Source organism: Chenopodium album, chromosome 17 (assembly GCF_948465745.1).
Source record: "Chenopodium album chromosome 17, dcCheAlbu1.1, whole genome shotgun sequence".
Classification (NCBI taxonomy): Eukaryota; Viridiplantae; Streptophyta; class Magnoliopsida; order Caryophyllales; family Amaranthaceae; genus Chenopodium; species Chenopodium album.
Window position 1 is genome coordinate 1,795,659 of NC_137850.1, and position 25,338 is coordinate 1,820,996.

General features: G+C 35.6%; 2 protein-coding genes across 2 annotated transcripts; one reads left to right on the forward strand and one right to left on the reverse strand.

The window, feature by feature from the left end:
- The first annotated feature begins 97 nt into the window (after positions 1 to 97).
- LOC145589353 (pre-mRNA-processing protein 40C-like) lies at positions 98 to 18,144 on the forward strand. The gene is made up of 16 exons (XM_081645885.1): positions 98 to 245; positions 407 to 606; positions 1,352 to 1,985; positions 2,074 to 2,237; positions 5,830 to 5,867; positions 7,268 to 7,346; positions 7,937 to 8,407; positions 10,788 to 10,871; positions 11,830 to 11,970; positions 12,145 to 12,251; positions 12,966 to 13,089; positions 13,755 to 13,898; positions 14,476 to 14,622; positions 15,163 to 15,285; positions 16,693 to 17,025; positions 17,640 to 18,144. The coding sequence occupies exons 2-15, from the start codon at positions 427 to 429 to the stop codon at positions 17,008 to 17,010; spliced, it is 2,754 nt and encodes a 917-aa protein (XP_081502011.1). The 5' UTR covers positions 98 to 245; positions 407 to 426; the 3' UTR covers positions 17,011 to 17,025; positions 17,640 to 18,144.
- A 1,447-nt stretch (positions 18,145 to 19,591) lies between these two features.
- Positions 19,592 to 24,585, reverse strand: LOC145587346 (uncharacterized). Its single transcript, XM_081644073.1, has 9 exons — positions 24,269 to 24,585; positions 23,259 to 23,425; positions 22,908 to 23,012; positions 22,719 to 22,775; positions 21,464 to 21,544; positions 20,637 to 20,671; positions 20,413 to 20,502; positions 20,121 to 20,280; positions 19,592 to 20,016 (listed from the first exon to the last, which is right to left on the reverse strand). Exons 1-9 carry the CDS (start codon positions 24,411 to 24,413, stop codon positions 19,897 to 19,899), a joined length of 960 nt encoding a protein of 319 aa, XP_081500199.1. The 5' UTR covers positions 24,414 to 24,585; the 3' UTR covers positions 19,592 to 19,896.
- Positions 24,586 to 25,338: the final 753 nt, after the last annotated feature.

Here is a 25,338-nt window from a genome sequence, read left to right on the forward strand (position 1 = left end):
AAAATTCAAGACACAATTTACAAATTACAGTAGAACCTCGGAAGTACCCGTAAAACACATACACATACACATACACATACACATACACATACACAAACACAAACACAAACACAAACACAAACCAAATAAGCAAAAGGGCATCTCCTCTTTCCCCCAAATTGAGGATCAACTAAGAACATTGAGAGCAAATAATTTAGGGCTACAAATTCAAACTTTTCCAGAATTTGAACTTATTCACTCGCCAGGTATAATCGTTTAATTGCTCAAATCGTTTGATTTTCTTTTTTTTAGGGTTTAAATTACATTGGCAAGCTCAATTTAATTTTCAGATTCAAGGGTTCTTCGCCACTATCATGTTTCTACTGAAATTTCAAATTTTTGATTGGTAATTTAATCATATTTTCAGCTCAATTATTTTGTCGATTAATGGGGTATTCAGAAGTTGTCAACAACAACTCGCTACCACCCGGGGCGTTGGAACCTTCGCAGCCGGTACCGGTGCGTCCTCCGGCTGCGGCGTTCGAGGTTTCTGGCAATGCCGCTTCACAAATGATGCCACCACCAAGAGCATCGGCAACTGCTACTAACTTTACTTATACCGCGAATGTACGTTGTTTTTCTAGCTCTTTTTTCAGTTGTTTTGCTATTTGGTTGAATTGATTGTGTGTATGTTTTTACTAGTATATGCAAAATTTCATATTGTTAGGGTTTTTTTTGTATCCGAAGAATGGTAGCTTACGTATCCTGATTTTGAAGCAAATTTATGTCATTAAGAGTTTAAGGTAATAAAAAAAAAACAAATTGTGTGTTTTAGAGTACAATTTACCCATATACAGAGTACTTCGTAACTATGAAAGAACCTTGCGTACGTACATGGCTGTCTAGTGTAAAGGTACTTGTAAATTGATTATTTGTTAAGTATATGCTCCGTAGTTAGTAAATCATAGACAGTTAGCATGGAAGAATAAGAGGTGTATTGGCTGATTTGGCCCATCTATTGTGTTTGTGTATAGTTCCTTCCATACTCATTGCATTTGATGTCCAATTAATCCATCTTTTGTTTGTGAGATTAACTTATCCTTTGATGTGCCATTTGAGAAAACAAATTGATTTGGTTAAATTGTTAATATTTATAATTTTCTCAAAGTGAGAATGAGTCAACACATGAAGCAATTAAAATCACGCAATTCATACTTATTGTGGGGGATCATTGACATGTCTCACTGACGAAGAGTGCTTTTGGATATTTGATCTGATTTCAATTCCCTTTAGTAGTATCCTTAACTTTTCAGTAATAAGAACTGTATTTGGATACTTGATTCTGAAAAGGTTCTAACTTTATTGATCACAGACTGTTACAACTAGTGTTTTAAAAGATGCAAGTGCAGTATCTTCATCTGGTTCATCAGCTGCACAAGCTTCTTCTAGTTCTGAGACAACTGTATCTGTTACGTGTAATGTCAGTCAAGTGACAACATCAATTTCTGGTTCCCAATCATTTGAATTACACTCTGGATTGTCTACTGGCTCAATGAAACCTGGTATACTAGGGCAAGCAGCTTCTGCTGTATTGTCCTCTGGTCATTCAGTCTCTTCCTCAGTGATGGGTTCTTTTTCGCCTGCAGTGTTAAGACCTGGCATGCCAGTAGTCCCGCTTCAATCAAATCCAACGTTTCAACCACAAGCATACCCTCCTTATGCATCTATACCTACCCCTGGTGCTTCATCTCAACCACTTTGGTTGCAGCCCCCACAAATGGGTGGACTGAGGCCTCCATTCTTACCGTATCCTCCTACTTTTCCCGGCCCTTTTGGTTTGGCAGCACGTGGGTCTCTTCCTTCTGTTCCTGTGCCAGATGCTCAGCCTCCCGGTATCACACCTGTTAATAATCTTGGTGGTATGCGCTCATCTTCTGTTACTGCTCCTGGCGTTCAGCTAGTACATAGTTCTGTGATGCAACCCGAAGTACCACCTCCTGGGACTGGTTTGTCTTTATTATTTTAATTGTTAGTGCACTAATTTGTGTTACTTGGCTTTCTATTTTTGTAAGAAGATTTTTTTGACTTGTGCAGATAACAGTAAGCAGGTTGCTGATGCTAGTACCAACGGTACTTATTATCAAAATCATCAATTGGATGCATGGAGTGCACATAGAACTGATTCTGGGGCTTTATATTATTATAATGCTATAACTGGGGAATCAACGTATGAAAAGCCCTCTGGTTTCAAAGGAGAGGTATTTTTTTTTTTGAATTTTGGACACAGATTGTTGAAACTGTTTTCATGTGAAGATTAAATTAGAATTTGTTTTTATTCCCCCCCCCCCCCCCCCCCCCCACGGGAAAATGTATGCTCTACTCTGCAACACTTTTCCTTTTTGTGATCATTTATCTCCGTGTCTCGGTCTTTTGTATGTAGTGATTGTTTCTTTTCAAAAACTTGTCAAAACTAAATGATTGAGGATTGCAATTGAAGCATGAAGTCCAATGAGGTAAAATTTGTTAAAGATTGCATGCACACCATGATTGTAAGGAATCCATATGTTCAAAGGTGTTTTGGTTAAAGAGGCACCAAGTATTCTGCCCTCATAAGTTCAAACATTGTTGTTTTACTGTATGCTCACATATTATGCCCACAACACTTGGAATGTGAAAGTTTAAGTTTATATTTCACTATTTCAGCATGACTGTCCAGGGGATAATACGGGTTTATGGCTCTCCTTTTGTTTTTGGGAGATATAGTTGTCTTATTGGTCTCATGTTAATATGTTTTCCTAAATACTCATAAAAAAATTGAAATGCGGAAGGTTGGGTGGTTGTTACTTAATTCGTTAGTAAATTTTGGTCCAGATACGTAGTTTGCTACCTAGTATTGTAAAGTAGGCCTAAATACACCACTCGTGTGTTAATTTGATTTTTTTTTGGTTCTTTCTTTGGGGGAGGGGGGTTAGCACAAATTACACTGTTGGATGAGCAGTGAAACAGATTTCTTGTGATGATTTTATCTCTCAAAAATCAGATGTAGAAGAGGGTAGGAACCTTCATTGAATTCTTTAGGGATGGTCATCAGTAGAGAACACATATGTACTGTTGGTAGTTAAAAACTGTCCCTTGTTATGCACTTGTAAATGGTGGATGTGTAAAAAAAAAAAAGTTTTATGCTTCATTGTTTGTTACTCTAATTTATTTTCTGCTCCACGCTATTAGTGCTCTTTTATCTGCCTGTTGCCTTTCTCTTTGCAAATTGGTGAATCTGTTAATCTTGCGAAGGAATTCTCCATTTCTGTATGATCATCATTTATTGAAAAAAACATCATTAATTTGTATGGAGTGATGTTTGAGTGGAAAGGGGTGTGTTACTCAACATTTCTTTTAAGCTGGAGGATTGAAGTAAGCTGTGAGCTGGAACAATCTTATTGCAATATTGGTGGGGTGTGATTAAGGATGATTTGTGGTGTTATAGGAACTCAATTGATTTACGGATGAGGTTATGTCTCTACTACTCCTGTATAAAAAAGACTTCAGGAAAAAGGGAGCTTTAGGTCAATTAGGGCCTGTTCTCTTCAGCTTAATTTCAGTTCAGTTCTTAATTTCCTTCTCTCATAAACAATTCAGCTCAGTTCAGTAATCAAAACAGGCCCTTAGTCTTACTTCAAAATTTTGCAAGGTTTTGGTTAAGGTCCAGTCACAATAGTTGGGGGTGCTCCCGGCATATTTTCTTTTGAGTAAAATGCTTTTATAAGTGATTTGTGTATCGGAATGTTGTCCTTGTAAATGTTGTTGTACATGATGTTAGGAAAGACCGAAAGACATTGAAGGTGTTATGTTCGAACTTGACTTTAGAAGGCATATGATGGAGCAACCTGAAATTTTCTATGGAGTGTTTGGCTTTGGTTAGACATGAAGTAGTTGAGTGTTGTGATAGGTCTGAGGCAAGTTGGCCTTTCTCCTTGCTTTTTGAATGAATGATGGATGTTATGAGTGGTATGCTATTCATATTGTTAGAACATGATAATATTGAGGGCTTTGTCAATGATGAATAAGCTGTTGCTTAATTTGCTGCTTTCTGTACTTTTTTTAATTTTTCGTTGATAAGATTTTAAGATACTGAAGTATGAATAAAATATGTTTCAGTATGGTTGTCTCTAGAGAGAACTGTGAGTGGCGAGAAAAAGGGGCCTTACTCCTTGTGTGTTGACTTAAGTGGCAGATGTTTTGAGCAGTTGGATGTTTGGAATCATGGAGCATGGTTATAGTGAGGGCTTTGTGTCAACGATGAATGAGTTGTCATATTGATTTGCTTCTTGGAGTACCATTTTTTTTCCTTTTCTTTTTCTTATTGGTAAGATTGCAAGATATTGAAGATTGAATCAGTTTTGTTCTATATTTCTCATTTAGTTTTGAGCAAGTTTACTGTCATAAGAGTCAACTTGGACCCGTGTGTGATGACTGACATTCTTTTTTGATGATTGGGTGTGGGTGTGATATTCATAATCTTTCTCTTGTTTAGAAATTTCCTTATGGGAATATTCTTTAAAATTGACTTCAAGATCCTTTAATTGAGAGTGTGTCTTGAAGATTGGAAGAATAAATTAAGCTTATTATGAGAGGCAATCTAAAAATAAATTTTAAAATATTTTCAATGGCTTTGGATCTTCCTAATCGAATCACTAAGATCCCCTGCAACCTTAGTTCATATTTAAGCTTGAAAAATTACTTTTACTCATGAAAGGCATTGGAGTTCTGCATTCACACACTTTTTAATATCGCTGTAATAGTATTAAGCCACTTCTTTGTCTTCTAAACCCAATATTTTTTTTTCCTGTTCTATAAAGCGGATCGGCAGCCTATCCAATATTATTTAATCCACAAAGGTTTGGAGAAATTAGGCTTTGGAGCAGCTTTTTTCCCCTATTTTTCTCCTCAGTTTATTTTCTCATCCTGGCTTCCATCACTGACTAAGTGACTATAGTCCCTTGTATACTCCATTGTTACATGACATTCTCCAGATTGGAATTAGGGGGTGCATACAAATTTTTTTGCTATTCTTAGATCCTTTTCTATGTCAAAATTTCTTGAGATGCAGAAAAACCCATGGAAGTGGAAGGTCCCCCCTAATAGAGATATGGCATATGTGCGAGTAGTAGGATGTGTTTGTCTTTGCATGGCGAGAAAGCCAAATTTGTTTGGCAGTAGCTATTAAAAGTGTCTTGGAGTGGGTTTTTATTTTTATATGTTGTGAGATTAGGGAAGCAATGATAGTCTTTATTTATTATTCTGGGTTGGGTTGCATTCAGCATTAATCAACTGGGGTATGGGGTTGTCCCCCATTTTGGAGACATATGACTTTTAACGCTGGTTAATTATGTGCTACACTGTAACTTTTTAGCAGTTCTGTGTATGTGCTACCTTTGTTTTCCTGAGTTCTACATACTTTCCATATTTATCCAGTATGAGCTCTACTCACTTTATTCTTATTATGTATTCCTTTTATTCATTTTTTAACAATCTGTCTTACCACGCACTTTTTGGGACCCTTTTATACTTAATAAATATCTTACTTGCTATCTCTCTTCTCCTAAAAGTAAAAGTACCCACATGGGTTGTCCCTTTTTGGGTTTTTCTTGTTTCTGTTTTTACTCTATTGAGTAGAACTCAAGAAAAAGTAAGGTATTTACTGATAGAGAATGACAAGTATGTTGGAGTAGGCTCATGCTGGTATTTAATTATTTTTTCCTATATTTATTTTTATGTCCACTTCTCAGTTGATGTATGATGGTTACTGATGACATTTTCTTTCCTTTTCTTTATGGATCAATGTGGATGCAGCCTGCAAAAGCAACTACACAGCCAACTCCTGTTGCATGGTGAGTAATTCTCATTAGGATATATCATATATTACTTCCTTTCTATTATAATGCTCTGTTGGACCTAGAAGCTTTAGTGTCTATTTTTCTTTGGGAATGCATTGTTGATCTTTTACAAGTAACTCTTTGTTTAGATTTTTGGCATATTGCTTTATGGTCCTATTCAATGTGATGAGGTTCTTTCCAGAGATTTCGCATAACTAGGAATAGCTTTTTTTACAATCTTGTCAATTTCGCAAAAGTGTCCTATGTGATCAGAAATCCATGTGCATGTCTCCATTATTCAATTATAAGGTGCGTGGCTTAAGTTGGCCATAAGAGTGTCAACTGGCTTCTCCTTCTGTATTTGAATATACATACTTCCTGTGTTGATAAATATCCACAAACATGTAATTAGCTTAATTTGATGTTGATGATCTATGTTACATGGACTCGACATGGGTACGTGTCGAAGCATCCGACTCGGCTATTTTGTGTCATACCCATGTCCGAGTGTCGAGGGTCTAACGTGGGTACTTAGGGTGAAATGAAGAGTCCATGTAACATATTCAATGATAATTATGGCTTTATGGTGGTGGTGTAAATACTGCAACAGATTTGAATGGGCTGGTAATGCTTGTTGTCCAGCTTCCCCTTTTAGACCACCTGAAAGTCAAAGGCTCCTCCTAAAGCACATTTTGTTTTCTGGGAAGTTACAAAGCGGCAGACCCCTACCAAAGATGCACTGAAAACAAATGATTCTAATCATTGCTAGTATGTTATTTTCTTGAACTCAATAGAGAGTTGATCCATAACTTCTGAATTTTTTTTTTTTTTTTTTTTTTTTTTTTTTTTTTTTGTTTAGAGTGCTTCTATAGTGGCATTTGAGTAGCTGAGTTGATGTTTATTTGGGATGTGGGAGACTGGGAGCTAGTTTTTTGGCTATATGGTGGTTGACAGGAGGGTGGGAAGGAAAGGTTTGCAATGGCAAGTAATAATTTTTAAATTTTTTGACTGGAGTCTTTATCTAGTTTATTTTCGTTGAGATACTGGTATGTGATTTAGGGTTTGGTATGTTTTGATAGCAGTCCTCGTTTACTGGTCTGTCACTCCCTTGGTGTCCTTATTTATCACTAAATCCCCCCCTCCCCCCAAACACACACTAACACAAATAAAGGTAAAAAAAATAATCCATTAATAGAATTAATTGCTCAAGCTTGTATATTAAACTCCTGTTGCCCTTCCCCTGCCTTGATTCTCTTTTCTGTTCATTGTATGTGATTCGTTTATTTAGGGTTTTTGTATTTTTGTGTTATTTTTATTATTACTACTTCAAGAGTGGTGGTCTTATAAGTCTGTTTGAATTTCTTTGCTTAGATTTCTTTATTGTCCCATTAATTTTATTAATATATATTGTGTAGGGAGAAGGTGAATGGCACTGATTGGGCTCTGGTCTCCACCAATGATGGAAAAAAGTACTATTATAACACCAAAACAGAGGTAACAGGACTTCTAAATGAAGTGCATTCAATCTCAACTGACTGTTAGACACATAAGATTTTGATGCCAAGATGGATCTTATCATCTCACTAACCACATTGCTGGTCCTGTGTGTGCGGAGCAGTGCTGTAGAATACCCTAAATCATTGACAAATTATGTATAGTATGTAAATGCATACCACTAGCCTTGAACAAAAATAAAATGTGTTGGGACTTTCTCAAGAGATGCTTGGTGTTATCTGACTTTTCGAATTTTAAATTGACATGTCTGCAATGTATTGCAAGGATGATCTGCTTTTCATGTAAAAAGTACTTTGCAATTTTCTGATAGTTGTCAATCGTCATTTTTGAAATGTACTGGTACATGATCAATGTATATAAGGTCATCCATTTGGATTTCTTGAAGTTTGTTTTTTTCATCTGTCTCCTGGCCCATTTACCTGTTTTCCAATTTGTCTGCTACTCTGTTTTTATAGCTTTTAGTAACTGTTGAATTGTTAAATAACTGCCGTCTTGAATTCGCTATTTGTTTTTCATGTCATTTTAATTATTCTATGGATGTTCTCAACCATATCTAATGTCTTTATCAGATAAGCAGCTGGCAAGTACCACTAGAGGTGACCGAGCTGAGAAAAAAGCAGGAAAATGACAACGTAAAAGAAAATTCGGTTTCAGTGCCAAATTCAAATGAATTAAATGAAAAAGGATCTGTTCCTACTAGTTTAAGTGCTCCTGCTCTCAACACAGGTGGTCGTGATGCCATAGCTCTTAGAGCCTCTGGTGCTCCAGGATCATCATCTGCCCTTGATTTAATTAAAAAAAAGCTTCAGGAGTCAGGAGCAGCTCATGTTACATCTTTCTCAACTACTTCGTCAGGATCAACATTGTTAGAAGTTAATGGGTCTAAAACAGTTGAGCCTACAGCTAAGGGCTCGCAGAGTGAAGGAAACAAGGATAAGCCAAAAGATGCTGAAGGAGACGGCAATGTATCTGACTCATCATCAGACTCAGAGGATGAAGATAGTGGACCAACCAAGGATGAGCGCATAGCTCAATTCAAGGTTACTTTCTATTCCCTATTGTTATTTTTAGTTCATTTGCATTTGGGTGCTTTGTTGTAGCATCCTTGTGATGTAGCATAGACTCATAAATTATACAATGTTGGTCAAGTGTGATGTCGTTGTTTATTGATTGGGGTTCATGTGGCTAAAGGCTGAGTTTCACGTATGTATCTTATGCCTTGCTAGTGAAGATATTAGGAATAATGTCTATTTGCGTTATCACATGGCGATGTGTCTTTGGTGAAGGCTATCTGTTGTGCTCTGAATCCATCAGATTGCTTCGTTTAGACTTTGAGGTCATAATAAATACAGTATATGAAGTTTGGAAGGCAAAGGAGCTCAATATTTTGTGGCTTAAATGCTGGATGCTTTGTTTTCCAAATCGTGGCTGTTTTGGTTGAAGTGGATTGATAGATTTTTCTGTGTCGGGACTCTTCTTTGGTTATCTTCTGGGATTGAGTAAAGTAAGCTTCTTTTTAGGCTCACATTCATGGGGATTTCCTTAATGTGTCATTTTTAGATGTATAGAAACTTTTTATAGCCTTGAATTTTTTGTGGATTTCTGGTCCCTCACTTATTATTAGTTTTGCTATTCAATGAATTTTGTTTTAAAATCTATAATTGAATCCCACAACCTTGATTGAAAAACAAGAATTGAACAGAATTCGCTCACTCAAACTGAGATTTATATTGCATGTAGACTGAGTGACCTGGTTGAAAGAGTATTTTTAGGGTCGTATTATAACATGGAGCTCTAGAGTATTGGTTGTGGTTTGTCTTGCATGTCTTAATATACTTGCAAAGTTCCAAGCTGGTTGAAGCTTCCCACTGTATCCTTAAGGTGGGGGCTATCTGGTGTGTTCCTTTCAAATCCTATTGTATTTGCAAATTGGGCTAAGCTGAAGCTTTCTTTCATTCTAATTAAATCTCAGAATTAAAGATTTAAATGGTGAAGGATTTTGTTTGAGCTGTTTAAGAATACTACTGCGTATTAATGACTGGCTGTATATTTGAATCCTTATTTTTATAGAAGTATTTGGATCCATATAAGTTTCCTGCTTATGGTCCTGCACTTACTTTTTGCAGTTTGACCTTGATCGGCTGATTATGGGAGAGTGGATATTCTGATTTTATATTTGATGTTGCATGTAAAGAGTGCATGTGTTCTTGCTGTTTGCATGTATTGATATTCTGTAGATGTTGTCTAGTTAGAATGGAATGTAATCTAGATTAGGGTTTAATAATGAAATTATAGCCTTTTGGGTCTTTGATTTGATCCCCATTACATCGAAGGTAACTTTCTTCTTATGTTAAAAAATTAAACAATGAAAATATGGTCACTGTCTAATTTACTAAGGGTGTGTTTGTTGACTGTGTTCTATTCACCTAAATATATCTGAACTTATTTTAATAGATTGAACTTGGGTAGCCCATATTAACCCTTATTTGAAGTTATTTTATCTGAAATTATCTGACCTTTATTTTTCCTGATATATTTAGAAATAAGTTGAACAAAGTGGGGTGTATATTCTCGATTAGAAAAATAGATTATTTATTTTGAAATGGTCATATGTTCTTTTTAAGATTCCAATTTAGGCTATTAGTTATCTGTAATATACAGACAAGGCAAGTAAATAAAGATTAAAGCTTGAATCTTTGATTGAAAATGGCTAAAGGGTTACAAAATGATAGGTTTAATAGATTGAGGCTATATCTCTCTGACAACAGCTTTAACTCACCAAGTTTTCCTCAATACAAATTTCTGAATATCTTCCTTCTACTTCTCTATCTTTTTATACTACATTACTACTTAGCTAAGCCAGTACAACTTTAATTGCTACCCTTACTAATTTTTGTCTTCATCCCTAAAAGCCAACATGGCAGCTAATAAGCCAACCTAACAACTACTGCAGCTTTAAGGTAGTGGTTCCTCCTGTAGTGGTGTGTTGGCCTACTTCTTTTCTGCTTCCTGGCTTCCTGCTGCAAGTGTGAAGAACATGTGGTGTGTTGGCCTGATTCGCTATTTCTTCCTATCCTTAATAATTGGCCACATCTTATTTGGGGTCTTTGTTTAGGAATGTAGACGTTAAATATCAGAACTTGCTTCTCCATGTAAATTTTATATTCCCTTGCCATTTATTATTTTTTTGGAATTCTTATATGTGAGAAGTTCCAACTTTTTATTTTTTACTAATTTCGGAATGCAGAAGATTATTTTGGAATGAACTAAATTTTAAGTGTGGTCTATTATTTTGGGACAGAAAGAGCAGTCCTTTTGTTTTTGAAGCGGGCAAGCAACATTGCATTAATTCAACTACCCATTTATTGCTATTTGGTTTAAGTAACATAGGATGATGACTTGCATAATCTGGAATTTCAGGATATGCTAAAAGAACGTGGAGTGGCACCTTTCTCTAAGTGGGATAAAGAATTGCCGAAGATTGTATTTGATCCACGCTTCAAGGTTCGTTCAATTCAAGATTTGGAATGTTCTGTATTGAGGATCCAGGGCTCTGCAAAGGGTTTTCCTTAAGCAGGTCTAATCAGATAAATTTACTTGCTGAATAGATTCCCATGTAATATCTTGCTGCACTCTGCTATCTTGTCTATAAGCTGCATATGAGTTTTTTTTATTTTTTTTTATTTTTTTATTTATTTTTTTATTTATTTTTTTTACGTACCATAAAAATTAGAATTCATTCCTTCAAAATAGGTATTTTTCAGCTGCATAGATTGTTTGGCTCTCATGTAATGCTAATTAAGTTTAAATCTGACTACATTGCTTATGAAATTCATGTCAAATGAAGTTCTTGTGTTTCTTTCTGATTAATGTACTATCAAAATGTAGTCTGAAAATAAACATGTTTTTGTTGAGTACGGGTGGGCCTTGTGCGCATGCTAGTTAGCTGGCCTAAAAATAGAATTTTCAGTTTGTCTGGAGTTCCTTGATTGTTTCGCTGCTTTCTTTTCTATTTGAATTCCTTAAGACAGTTTTAAATCCTATGTTTTCTTTCCTCATAAATTAATGTAAATTTCTTTACATGTATATAGAAGAAAAGTTCCAATGAGCAGCATGAAAAGTTCTTTGGGCTTCATTTAACGCTATGCCCAATGTCATGAGCCTACTCATACAAGTTTTAGACCCATCTGAACTTGCAAGAAGTCAGCTTCCTAGTTGCCATAACTTACGAGCTTTTATTACTGCATTAGGGACACATATGATATATATTTGTTGCTAAAGTCTGTATCACCAGAGATTCTTACCCTGAATGATATTGGTTTGTGTATGCTGTAGATGCTTGCTGCTGCGTGTCCTTGCCTTTGCTGTGCTTAGCTCTCCCATTAAGTCCCAATTTATTTCTTCCTGTTTTCAATCAGTCCTGCCATTAAAAAAGTTTTTTTTTTTTTCCTTCCATCTGTAGGCAATACCTACTTATGCTGAACGTCGATCGTTATTTGAGCATTTTGTTCGTACACGAGCTGAACAGGAGCGTAAGGAAAAACGAGCGGCTCAAAAGGCTGCAGTGGAGGGTTTCAAGCAATTGTTGGAAGAGTCAAAAGAGGTGCTTACGATATTAAATTTGCTTTGGCTCAACTTTTTTTTTATTTGCTGTAGAGAATATTATGTCCATACGCAAGGAGGGTGCACTTCTAAATTTAATTTAAAAATAATTTTTGCAATAAGACATGAAGTTTTCTTACCTGAGCTTATTATTTTTTTTCTTTTCTTTTTTCAGGATATTGACCATACTACTGATTATTATACATTTAGGAAGAGATGGGGCCATGATTCACGATTTGAGGCTTTGGAGCGCAAGGATCGAGAGGCTTTGCTTAATGAGAGGTACAATGGCTTTATTGTGCTTCGTTACTTTCTTTTGTTCTTCACTATCTTGACCTCATTTTTCTTGAATGTGTTTGGATTGTCTTCCATAATGTTTTATTTGGACTAGATACATTAAACAGACATAGTTGCTCAATGCTTAATGGAAGTGCATTTCTTTATTTTTGGCCAAGTTTTCTTTTCCCAAGTAAAGCTTGGGCCGGAGGGCCAATAGAGTCATTTTTTTTTTTTGAGTTGTCGATTGGGTAGGTAGTCAGCAGCATGACATTTCCGTAAATAAATCAACATTAGTGGGACCCACATTTAGTAGAAGTTGTTGACTTATTACAGAAATGCCACTAGATAAACACTTTTTTGTTTATAATGAAGATAAACTTGTATTTCTCCTCATCTGCTATAGGCTCTTACAGCTTGTTTGGTAGATTATTATTTATGGTGATGGAAATGAGCCTACAAATTTACAATTAAATTCATTATTATTACCTCTTTGTATAACTGTTTATCAAATCAGCTCTTTGAGTCATAAGTTCCACGTCCTAAGCTAATACCCTTTGTTCTGCTTTAATCTACAACCTTTGAGCTTTCTCTATTCCCCCCCCCCCCCCCCGGGTACTTTCCATCTTTTACATTGTGTGAATTTATTGATTCCATTCATCTGTGAAGAATATCTCAAGTTCTTTGTCTATTGTTTGAACATTATTCTGTGAATTCCAGGGTTCTTTCACTAAAGAGGGCTGCTGAAGAAAAAGCCCGAGCTGAACGTGCGGTTGCTGTTTCTAATTTTAAATCCATGCTTCGAGAAAGAGGGGACATAACGGCAAGTTCTCGTTGGTCCAGGGTGAGTACTTTACAGTGTGGTTTGAGAACAATGTTTATTATTGTGGCTTTGATGAGTGTACTGAAGTTGATAAAGGAAGAACTGTACGTCTGTACCATATAACATCTTTATATTATTATTATTTTTTTTTTTTTAAAAATTTGGACCGTCCTTCCTGTTGATTGTTGTATTTGTTTGAGCGTTGTGTTTACATTTGTTTTTTTGTGAACTTGAAGACACGCAGTGCAATTCAAACATTAGGTGTGCTCGGTGTTGTTAATAGTTTCTGTTATATCAGTAAACTAAAATACAGATTCTTGTAAAATGGTCTTTTTAATTTGAGTTATCAACGTATACATTTAACATATAAAATTCCAGCAGAAAACTGAATGCTCACAATAACTCATACATCTACTCGTGCTAATCCTTCTGAGAGTCTCCCCCCCAAAATATCTATATATGATGAGGCTTTGAATGAAAGCTACCATGGAACTTCCTCTTTTTTCTGGTTACCAATTAGAATTGGCACAAAAGACTTTGCTATTAAGTTAGTTGTGAAATGTCAAGTTTCTTAAATTTATTGGTACAAGGTTACACAAAAATTAATGACTTCAATTCAATAGGTTTTGTTTTGTGCTCTAATAGAAACTTGCCTGCAGCTTTATTAATAAGAAGTATTGTCACAGGTGAAGGATGGCCTTCGGGACGACAGCAGGTACAAAGCTGTAAAGCATGAAGATCGAGAGGTTTTCTTTAATGAATACATATCGGAGTTAAAGGCTGCTGACGATGAAGCTGAGAGGGCAGAAAAGGCAAAAAGGGAGGAACAGGTACTGAAGTTGCTTAAGTTAGGATATCTGTTAGCGACTTAGCGCCCCGTTTTTTTCCCTAAAAGGTTTTAGTGAGCAGAAATCTAGGTCAAAGCCTTCCACCCTCCTGGCGTGTTATTATTATGTACTTCTTGAATTACCATACAACATTTTCACATCTTGTGTTCGACAAAACCATGTGTTTGCTCTTAATCTTTACAGAAAGAGTCTTCTTAACCCTTCTGTGGTTACTCAAATTTAATGTGTTGTGTTATGGTTGAAGAAGTATCTTCTCTTTTCAATGCTGATGATGACAGTTGCAACGGATCTTGTTCCCCAAATTGTTATTTATTTATCCTTCGTAATTTTTATTAATGTACAACAAAAGTGAACTGAAAAGCTCTTAGAGTTGTAAGTACCTTGGAATAATGATTCCCTTTAGAATTTAAGAAGTAACTTATCATATGTATTGAATCACTATACTTACGATTGGGAGAGTACTGTGTATCTATCCTGGAAAGTTAAGAGTGCTAGTAGGATAAGGTCGCCTTTTATTTTATTTTTATTTTTAATACCGTGTTATACAACTCTATTGCAGGAGAAATTGAAAGAGCGTGAGAGGGAATTTCGAAAGAGAAAAGAAAGAGAGGAGCAAGAGATGGAAAGAGTACGGGTGAAGGTTCGTAGAAAGGAAGCAGTTGCATCGTATCAAGCATTACTGGTTGAAACAATAAAAAATCCTCAGGTAAATTCTTGATTTCCAGATTACCATCATTTTTCATGGAAGGCACACTGGGGCATTGGTGGGATTCTTGTCTCAGGAGTGCCAGCAGAGTTACTGGGTTAATTCCCAGAGGAGGGGTGTTATGGGTGCAGGAGCTAGAAGAGCTTACTACTCTTTCAAGTTTCAACTCCTCATCCTCAATTGTCATTTTTATAGTGTCTCACCGTTCTTGTCATTCATGTTCCTTGATTCCTCCCATATTCCAGATACAAACCACCATTCAAAATCTGTAGGGTTTACAGTAAACCAACTACGACTGTTATCCATGTAATCAAATACACCAGCATTTGTTTTATAATATTATCACCCTTAAATTCTTCTGTTTTGAACAACTTGAACTAATGTTGGCTCTGCAGCCGTATTTGAGTTTCCATATTGACATACAAACTTTCTTTATTGAACTTTTGTGGTGGATCTGCTTTCTAGGACTGTAGTCTATTCAATTTCTGTCTCTCTTATTAGGTCAATGGCTAGTTCATGTTTGCCGACTTCTATTGCTAGGCATCTTGGACAGAGTCAAAACCTAAACTTGCGAAAGATCCACAAGGACGTGCATCCAATCCTGATTTGGATGAATCTGACTTGGAGAAGCTATTTCGAGAACATGTCAAGATGCTTTATGAGGTATGCAGTAGGAGAGTTATGATCATATTCTTTTCAATTTAGTGGCCTTTGCTGTGCCTTTTGGTCCTGTAAATTAGCATTATTGATCCAATCCTCTGAGCTGACGGAAGTGCTGAAATCTCGTTCATGAATTTGTTCTGGTAATTTGCTGTTTATTGTGTATTTTATTTTATTGTACATTATACATTTTTTAGCAATTGGCTTTCGGCAATTTTTTTGTTGGGGCCTTGAGAGGGGTTGGGGAGGGATTATGTTGTGTTAAGGCCTCTTTTTGGAGGTGAGGGGGCATGGTTTGGAAGAGAGTGAAAGCAGTTACTCCAAAATATGAATTGTGTTGTGAATAATTGGGATGGTGACTGTAACACCTTGTTTGGATTGAAGGAGATGGAGGGATGGACTATCTTCATTTGGGTAACAAAGGAGAGATTTGGAAGGAAAATTCATCTTTCTTCCATCCCCTCTCCTTCCCGTCCTACTCCTACCCCTTCCCCTTCCCCTTCCTCCCTTTCTTTTTCTTCAGTGTTCTGAATAGTTGAGATGGTGGTTGGAAGTGTAATATCTTTTTATTATACAATTAACAGTTCCATGTGCTATTTTGGGATGTCTAAGAGAAGTTTGAAGCAAACATATTTCTAATACGAAGTGTATTAATAGATTGACTAGATTTCCCAAGGTTCTCCTTGATTGGAATGAGTGAGGAAAGATAGCCAGGACGCACCTATTATAAAGCTTATCATGTGAATTGTGAAAATTACGTAGTTATCCCATTAAATTACCCACTCCTTAATTATAACGGGTTTGGGCAGGGTGACAATATTTTTTTTTTGTTTTTGGATTGAGGATCTGTGACTGCTTGACTGCCAATGAAACAGGCATTTATTACATGTGCCAAACGTGCTAATTTGAGTTTGGCTTTCTGTATGACTGTGCATAACCTTGCTCGTGCTTAATATTATGCTGCAATTTATTCTGGATGGAGGATCTGAGTTTAACCTTGCTGCAAATTATTCTTCTTTGATACTTCATGGTCCTAGATTAGTTTGTTTTTTCATTTATCCTAAATTAGTTTAACACCACCTTTTTTTTTTTTTAATTATTGTACCTCTCTTTTTAGACCCACTCTCTCCCTTCACACATGTTTTTGTTGAAGTAACAATACAATATTCCCCACAAACTCCTAGCATATATTTTTCAATTAAAATGACACTAAGTTATTGAACAACTTATCTCCTAAAACACTCTGCATCAATTAGTTTGTGAAAATTTTGATCTATTGTGGAGCGGATTAAATCCCACACAAGGTTTTTGTTATTTAACTTTCAGCTTGATAATATTTTCTGTACCCACCCCTGCCCCAGCCACCCAGGCTTGTTTAACTTGGAGTTTGTTGCCTCTTTCGATGTCCAGAGGTGTGCACATGACTTTAGAGCTCTTCTGGCGGAGGTTATAACTCCGGAAGCTGCAACAAACGAAACAGAAGATGGGAGAACTGTACTTAGCTCTTGGTCTACTGCTAAAAGCTTTCTGAAATCAGACCCTAGGTATTCGAAAATGCCTAGAAAAGATAGAGAAGCACTTTGGAAAAGGCATGCAGAGGAAATGCAGCGTAAGCAAAAAGATGCTGCTGAACAGAAGGGAGAGAAGTATAACGAATCTAAAAGTAGGAATTCAAATGATTCTGTGAGGCCTTCCTCAGCATCCAGAAGTGGGCAGGATTGGAGATAAGTCCTTTTTTACGAGGTAATGAGCTCAGTTTATATTGTATTTGTATAACTAAACACATTTTTACAATATTTTTAGTGTAGAAGTATATATATTGTATGCTGGAAGACAGGGATTTCTTATAACAGTTGACTGAGTGAGATTGAAACATTGAAGCACTGATACTTCAGTTAAAATTACAATGAAACACTCTCTGTCCTCAAATAAAGTTCCCATTTCTTCTTAAGACACAATTATCTAGGAGTGAAATTGTAGAGTAGGTTTTGTTAATTAAAGGTGCATGATATAAGTTGGTATATTTTAATGTTTATTATAATGAGGTGAGAAAAAAATGTGTTGTTTTTTTTTTTTTTTTTTTTTTTTTTTTTTTTTTTTTTTTTTTTTTTTTTACTTTTAGTGAAATAATAGGAAAAAAAAAAAAGCTGGTAATGTTTGTTTGTCTGCCTTTTTGTGTGAACTCAACTCATATGAAATGGGAATTTTTTTGGGGGACAAGCATTTTGTGAGAAAAGGTAATATTGGGGATGGAGGGAGTTTAGAGTGAAGATCAATGAAAATTATGGATTCTTGCAATTTTAATGTTTCTGTATTAAAATTGGACCTGATGATATGGATGACATTTTCATAACCAGGTTTATGTTTCGAGTGAGGAGGAAACCCTATCCGATCGGGCAACTTTCTCTTTGGCCTACTTCCTCTCAAACCACAGGTTTGAAGTTTAAACGTCTTCTGAGCGATAGTGGATTGGAAATTTTGGTTATAACGAAGGTTTTGATGACTTGCTGATTGACATTGCTGCACGCGGAAAACATAGAACCAAACTGTGCTCCATAAGAGCATGCTGCATGTCGCAGAGAGATGAAGATGCTGTGATATTTGCAAGACACCATCACTAAATCACCTCATGCGAGTTTCTGATCTGTAGACAATAGTGCAATACATGAATATAGTTGGATGAATTAGAAAAATACATGAAGCCTAGAAAATTGTAGCAGTAGGCTTTCATCCCCTTTATTTCCCCCCTTAAACATTCTGTTGCGAATATTTTCTGTACATAATTATCCAATTAGTTTTTTGTACCTAACCTAAATTAAGGGTTACTTTCTGATAGCTAATTTTAACTTTTCTCCATATGCAGTCTGTGGATTTGCTCGTGTTCGTCATTATCAGTTAATATCTATAATTATGTATGTATATAAATCCTTTAAGAAATACATACTTCCTCTATTGTTAATTAATATTTTATTATTGCTAAATGTAGGTGGGCATTTGTTTTAGAATCTCATGTGTGGAGGAGAGAGATGATGAGAGGGACTAGTGTGATGTGCAAAAATAAGAACACGAATAATGCCGAAATTAATACTAGTATAAGACTTTCAAACAAGGAAATGGTACAATTATAAAAAAAACAGTAGTCTAAATTTGTTGGAAAATTCTCTTTGGTAAACTCATGCTTTTTAATTTTCTCAGTGGTACATTCAAACTCCTAAAATGCCTTCACTCAAACCTATCATCATCTTCATCCTCCTCTTTCTTCCTCCTTACCTTTCTCACTTTCAAGCTCCCACCCAATCACCACTGGCCACCCACCTTTCCCCCGCTCCCACCCAAGCCGGCACCCACCCAACCCTCCCTCGCTGATGCGTCGGCCTCTCCCACCTCTCTCCTTCCCCTTGATCCTCCACCACCCCTCCCCAAACAATCCCTCAAATCCTCAATCTCTCCTCCCTAAACGATGAATTTTGGCTCAAAATCTCCCCAATTTTTGCAATTCCTCCTTCAAATTGTTGTAATTTCCTTTGTGTTTGTACCTAGGGTTGAATTTGGGGTTGATTACTAAATTATTGTCGTACAAATTAATCAGAAAATCAAACCTAAAAAATTGAATAAAATTCTAGCAGTTGAATTAGGGGAAATTAGAGCGAAAATCAGTGATCCAACGAAGAAGAAGGATCACTGATTGCCGCCACCAAAGAACTGCCGGGATAGGTTGAGTTGTCAGCATTTTTATTCTGATGAGATTTCGGCAGAATGACGCATGGTGAAGGAGGGGCTGGGGCTGCGAAAGTCGATCGAGGGAGGGGGAGAGGCTGCGACGGGTTGGGTCGGTTATTGGTGGTGGTGTAGACAGTTGGTTGGTAAGTCTGGTGGTGACGGTGATGGCGATGGCGGGGGCTATGGTTGCTAGGCGTGGTTCTGGTTGCAGGGCAAGCGGGCAGTACTTTTTGGGAGAAGGGTAGAATTGAGGATTAGGGTTAAATTAGTCTTTAAGTCTTTAATTAACTAGGGTTAAGCTTGTAATTTTATTGAGTTCACCATTGAATAATTATAACTAATTAAAGCTTACCAAGGATAATAAGCATTTTTTTCAATTTACCATTGAGAAAATAAAAGATATATTTTGTTTTATAAACAAATCTGGTTCAAAAGAAGCCTGATCTAGATCAACTATTGCCTTTGCTAACGATCTTTCATTTTTACATTACTCATAGCGCATGATTAATCTGTACATCGAGAAACTTCACAAAGACTAAAAGAGGGTGAAAAAAGTAGAGAAGTTTAGGAGGACGGACGCTGGTCCAAATTCAAAGAGAGAAAATGTAGAGAGGATGGCTTACTAATGGCATAGCTCGAACGGAAAGGGTACAACAAATATATTATCACCTGCTATAGTACCTACAAAGGCAAAAAGTTGGATCTCTGTACTACGTATGCCTCCTAGTATCCTACAATACATACAGATCAAACCAACTCATACATGTATAGAATTTTTGACCAAGAAAAAGTGTGCTCCAGCCTCCAGCACCAAAATTTCAGTTTCGGTATTAACAATAGCTTTCTGAACTGGGGAAGGTAAAATGTTCCATGTTCGAAGCAAGACATGAGTTTTCAGACACCTGAGCTTTCCTCGGTATCTGGAAAGATGAATTGTAAGTCTTCATTATCTCTATAAACTTGAACGAGCGCGGCAGCTTTGTAAGCAAATAATCCCAACATAGCAGGCACAATCTAACAGTGAATCAGAAGGTCAGTTAAGAGCTTAAGACCAAATACGTAGATATCAAAACTCCCAGCCACATTATGAAATAAACTTTAAACAGTTCGTGTAATACCTGGAAATCAAAGAGATCAGTAGCAAAGTTCTGGTGAAGCAGGACCCATATTCCATATATTGCTGCAGGGATTACAAGTCTTGGAGACGAAAGAGCAATCCCACTTCCCTTGACTGTTTTTTCTAGTGAATCTTTCAGATCCTCACTTCGTATTCCAATTCTGATCAGTATGACAATAGACAGGTAAGGGGCAGAGAAGCACAACATTAGTTATCTGAATAACTAGGATGTAATCTTTTATTATTATTTTTTTTAAACGTTTAGCATAGTAAGAAAGGCGAAAAAGGTGTACTTCTTTGTTTTCTTTTGCCGGAAAATTTGTGAAACTGAATCCTGTGATATGTTGTCTGCATGCTGGTACAACAGTTGCAGATACAAGAAACTGCAAGAGTTTAATGACAAATATTAGCTGAGCAGTTACAGAGAGAATCAAAGGCTTGGCTTCAATTTAATCAACCTTCACAATATTCAAGTTCACCAGCACCTAGAATCTAACTATTAAAGAAGATAACTAACCTAAATCCAACTCCTGAAGCATAACTCACTGCTGCCTAAGAAACATACAAAAGAAATGCATAAGTAAGAGAAAATAGAATCATATTGTAAACCATAAAAATTCAAACCTACAATATACAAATACGGGCCTTGTTGGCTTAATCCATACTATGTACCTACAATGTTTGGTAGTAGGGAGGAGATGGGGTCTTGTGACTTATTCCATCTGAGCCTCCTTAAACCTTGGAAACGACCCTCTTTATATAGTATCGTAGAATACAAAATAAGATAGCTACCAAATATTCTATGAGATTTTGAAGATAATATCTTATATTTTTTTGATATTATCTCCTAATTTACATAAATCTGACACTTAATAAACAAAATTTCGATGACAACAAATATACCACTATACCCGGTTCAAGAATATTATCACCTGCTATAATCAAGGGGAAAATAATATTAAAACAGAAGATTAAGTATAGCTTCAGAGTTTTCATTGTTTCAAGATTTATTATATTTATATTAAAGAAAATACTCCGTAACATTTTTTTTTTTTTGTGATTAAAACTCACCTCCTATAGTACATATTTTCTTAAGCATATTAAAGTTTTAGAAGGAATTAATTGACCGCATTAATAAACATAGTAGGTGGTTGGTGGTTCTTCGTAGTTGCACTTGCACTACTCATGACTACTTATTGGATAAGCAAGACATACAGTTTGAAAGAGAAGCCAGAGGAATGCAGTTACGTAGTAGCTTTATAGTTAAGTTTTTTGTAGATAGAAGCTTGCTATCTGCATAAATGAGAATACCAACTGTACATAATTTCCTTTTACTTATCTTACCTGGATTGAGAATATGAATAAGCAATACCCAGTACAGGCGGCTCCAATCCCCAGATTCATGAACTGCAATTCCCTCTTAAGCTGGAAATGCAATCATGCTAACATCAGCAACGTTAAAGACCAATAAGCTAGAAAAACTAGGAGATTGATCCATGGGGAAAATTAGAGAATTTAGATAAGGAAATAAAAATGGGTTATTTATTTATTTTTATAATTATTTTACTGTGGCTAATATATTCAAGAATTTCCCATCATGATAATTAGCATAAAAAAAGGTCAGGAACAGTACCAATCACTGTTTGACTACAGTTAGGAATATGAATATTTCTTAGGCCATCACAAATAATTGTACAAACCTTTTTTTACTGTAGAATTAAATTTTTTCCCTGAAGGAACTAGCAGAAGGGTAAATATTTAATCTCTGATCATAAATTGATTGTAAACTACTGTATAAATCTTTTAGGTATGGAGGGAGTAGTTTATAAGCATATGCTCCAACCTCATACCAATCTTAACGTTGAATTTGCACCCTATTCCTGTTAATCACTAATACAACCAATTCTTCTATTGGATATTTAGAGATTTGTTTCGAATGCACCAAGAGCTCTTTGTTTAACCATTTTGGCCTACGTTGAATGTTTTTAAAGTCCTCTACTGCAAAAAGTAAAAGGCTTGACATATTCCTGTATAAAAAGGAAGTTTATTTTAACAAAGGGATGCAGATAGAATATACAGAGTTTGAGATTTTTTTTTTTTTTTTGGGAATACAGAGTTGACATTCTATTGAGTTAATACAGTAAAAAATATACTATGTTGTAGTATTTATTAAAGATTCATTTACATCAACTACTGTGAGAAGTGTCTGCCAAATATGTCGTTGACAAGTAAAAGATAGGAGGAGAAGAGAGGAGAGAGGTTTAAGTTGATTCATTAATTAAAGATAGCTTCCAGTAGGAAATTTATGAGAAATTTAACTAAATCTTTTAGAAAAAAGATAGTTGATCCATCTTTGGTGTGGAGTGTCGTCCTCAATGAAGGTCAGACATAATTTAACAAACAGAAATTCTTAACTGGACATCATCATCTAAAAGGACATCATCACTTCTCAATTTCTCATGTAAAAGCAAATATAATAGGACATCATCATCTAAAAGGTATCAGATATAACATAATTTCAATATAATCTTGATGCTGAGGTAAGAAAAACATAGGCAATGAGTAGCTATTTTCATGCATGTACAATCAAGGGTCTTACAGCTTCATAATTTAGAAAGTTGAGCCTCCTTCTTCTTTCCCTATCGTCCTGTATTTCCTATTATCAGATGCCGAATCAGTAAGTTGTCTGTTTGTCCTCAAGAAGTGAAATTGTATAACAGCCTACATATACAAAAGGTTGAAGAAAGAAGGAAGCATCAGCAAACATGAGACAGATGTTAAACCAGACCTTATTGGTTGGCTTCCTATTGATTGGTGCAGAAGTTTCACCCATCAACCATTCTTGAGTTGTTGTCAATTTTAGAAACCCTGCGTCAGGCTCATCAGTCAAGGCCTGACAATACTTAGAGCATAAGAAAATTGAAACATGCGAAAATCAAAATGGTAAATTAAAGACATGCAGGTATCACTTAAAAAACTAGATACTAGAAAGAATAATAAATCTGTGGCTATCTAGAGAAAACTAAAAATGCATCAGGTCAATTCCAGATATATTTGAATAAAGTTCTAGGTTTACAGGCAAACTTAACTACACAATTATCTACAAGGAACAAATGAAGAACTAAAATGTGTGCAATACCTCTGCATTTGGTTGAGAGCTATAATCTACATCAGCAGCTTCATCATCAATGATTCTCATTACCTCTTTCTGAAAAAATCTATCGGAGTATTTTGTTATAATATCTCCCTTCAACTGTCTATCCCGGAAAAATTCTCGCAAAACATCTTCATCAGCACGTTCACTTGCTGAAGAAGATCAGAGAAGATATAAGCATGCTGTCATAATAGAGCAGCTTATAATTTGAGACATGGTCACATGAGCACAAATGCACAATATAGTCAATATTATCAATTTTAACAAGGTGAGGTCTGCTTATTCTAAGATTTCCGCCATCAATCACCAACTTAAGCATACCGAAGAATAGTGTTCTATCAACCTGAGGTAAGGCAATTTGAAAGATATATTCAACAATTCTATTAAATTTGAGTCTTCGCAATTGCCAATTCAACCGGCTTTATGACAGCAAGCACATCAAAAATTAAGCTCGGATTCATGGTAGAACATACAAGTACACAATGCTAAATCTTTGCTTTTGCCAATTTGATCCACCTAAGGCCAAGTTCCAGTGTGGTAAGTCATTAGATAATTCTTGATATAAAAACCAAGTTACTATTCCTTTCACCTGAATTCATACACCGCTGACAACAACAAACTGCCACAAGAAGGGGAATTATGGAAATCTAGTTACACAAAACCAATACAATCATAACTCAAGATTAAGAAAAAATTTAATTGGAACTTAAAGATAATGCCCAAACACAACATTCCAGAGAAAGAAATAAGATAGGGAACAGATAGTATGAATTTCAGCCCATTATAAGTAAATAAATGCCTCATATACATAACCCCAATTCAAAATGCTGAAATCACACTAAAATTCACAACACCCAGATCACATCATCGTTGGAAGTTCATAAATTTACCCAAAAAAAAAGGGTTAATTTTAAAAACCCATTAGTCTAAAACACAGATTCATGAAAATGTTGGAAGTAGCAAGAAAATTAAAAATAGGAATTTATAGAAATAACCTTGCGAAGGGGATTTAAGGACAGAAACAGTGGGATTTCTTAGGGAAGATGATTTGGGAAACAATATTGTACTACTTTGATTTGAATTTCTGGCAAGAAAGATGTTCATAAAAACTGGGCAGCTTCCTCTTGAAAGAGTCTCCATTCTGCAACTATGAAGAGTGTAGTTAGTTGATAATCAATGGCGGAGTAAAGAGAATTGGGTGGTTGTTTGAGTTGTGTTGAACTTGATTCTTCTGGATAGATTTTTATCTGGTGAAGTAGTGAGTGGCAGTGAGCCCAGCGACTAGACTATTACAGTGTATCGGCAAATTCTAATAAAACCATGTCTAGCTGGTATCGATTTATACGCAAATTCTCCAAAAAGGCCGGTGTACGTCTCTTTATGAGATACCGTTTATTAATTGCGTATATTAAAGGTAGTCCTTCTCTTTATTTATTATCAAACGAGTTAAAGCTATATTAAAAGTACTTAAAGTTACCCTTTATAAGGCAAAAGTTATTATTTTTCAATTAATATTTATAAGAAATTACGCATTATAATAAAATTCAAAATTAAAAGTTACCATTTATGTGGTTAAACTCACCATAAAATAGTTTTTTTTTTTTTTTTTTTTTTTTTTTTTTAAGCACCATAAAATAGTTAAAGTTAAGCTCAAATCGACCGATTTACAATAAAATTAATGTAAACTCGTTGTATCCAAGACATTCCGATTTATATAGTCTCAGCTCATTTACGTTTCTTTTTCACTAACCCTGCTTGCATAAATATTTTTGTTTATTTTTACGGGGATTAAGAATGAGTAATGAAATTTAATGAAGTTTTGAATATATGTATGTATCATATAGAAAAGGTAAATAGTAAATTTTTTTTACCTTCCATTAGAATTCATATCTGAAAAGATAAAATAGTAAATCTTTTGGCCCATTAAACCGGGTTAGGAGGACCTGTGAGAGAATTCTGATCCGGCAAGACCTTCGTCTTACCAACCAAAATAAAAATAAACCAGTAGGAATAAAGGATGAAATACCAACTTTAGATAAGAAGCATGTAAGGTAATAGGAGACGA

Excerpts from the sequence above, each read along its gene's own strand:
- LOC145589353 (XM_081645885.1), top strand. The coding sequence starts at position 427 with ATGGGGTATTCAGAAGTTGTCAACAACAACTCGCTACCACCCGGGGCG. Across the intron at positions 8,408-10,787 it reads AGCGCATAGCTCAATTCAAG|GATATGCTAAAAGAACGTGG; the intron begins GTTACTTTCTAT and ends CTGGAATTTCAG. Across the intron at positions 13,090-13,754 it reads CAAGTTCTCGTTGGTCCAGG|GTGAAGGATGGCCTTCGGGA; the intron begins GTGAGTACTTTA and ends GTATTGTCACAG.
- LOC145587346 (XM_081644073.1), bottom strand. The coding sequence starts at position 24,413 with ATGGAGACTCTTTCAAGAGGAAGCTGCCCAGTTTTTATGAACATCTTT. Across the intron at positions 20,672-21,463 it reads TATTCATATTCTCAATCCAG|GCAGCAGTGAGTTATGCTTC; the intron begins GTAAGATAAGTA and ends TATGTTTCTTAG. Across the intron at positions 20,503-20,636 it reads GCTTCAGGAGTTGGATTTAG|TTTCTTGTATCTGCAACTGT; the intron begins GTTAGTTATCTT and ends AAACTCTTGCAG.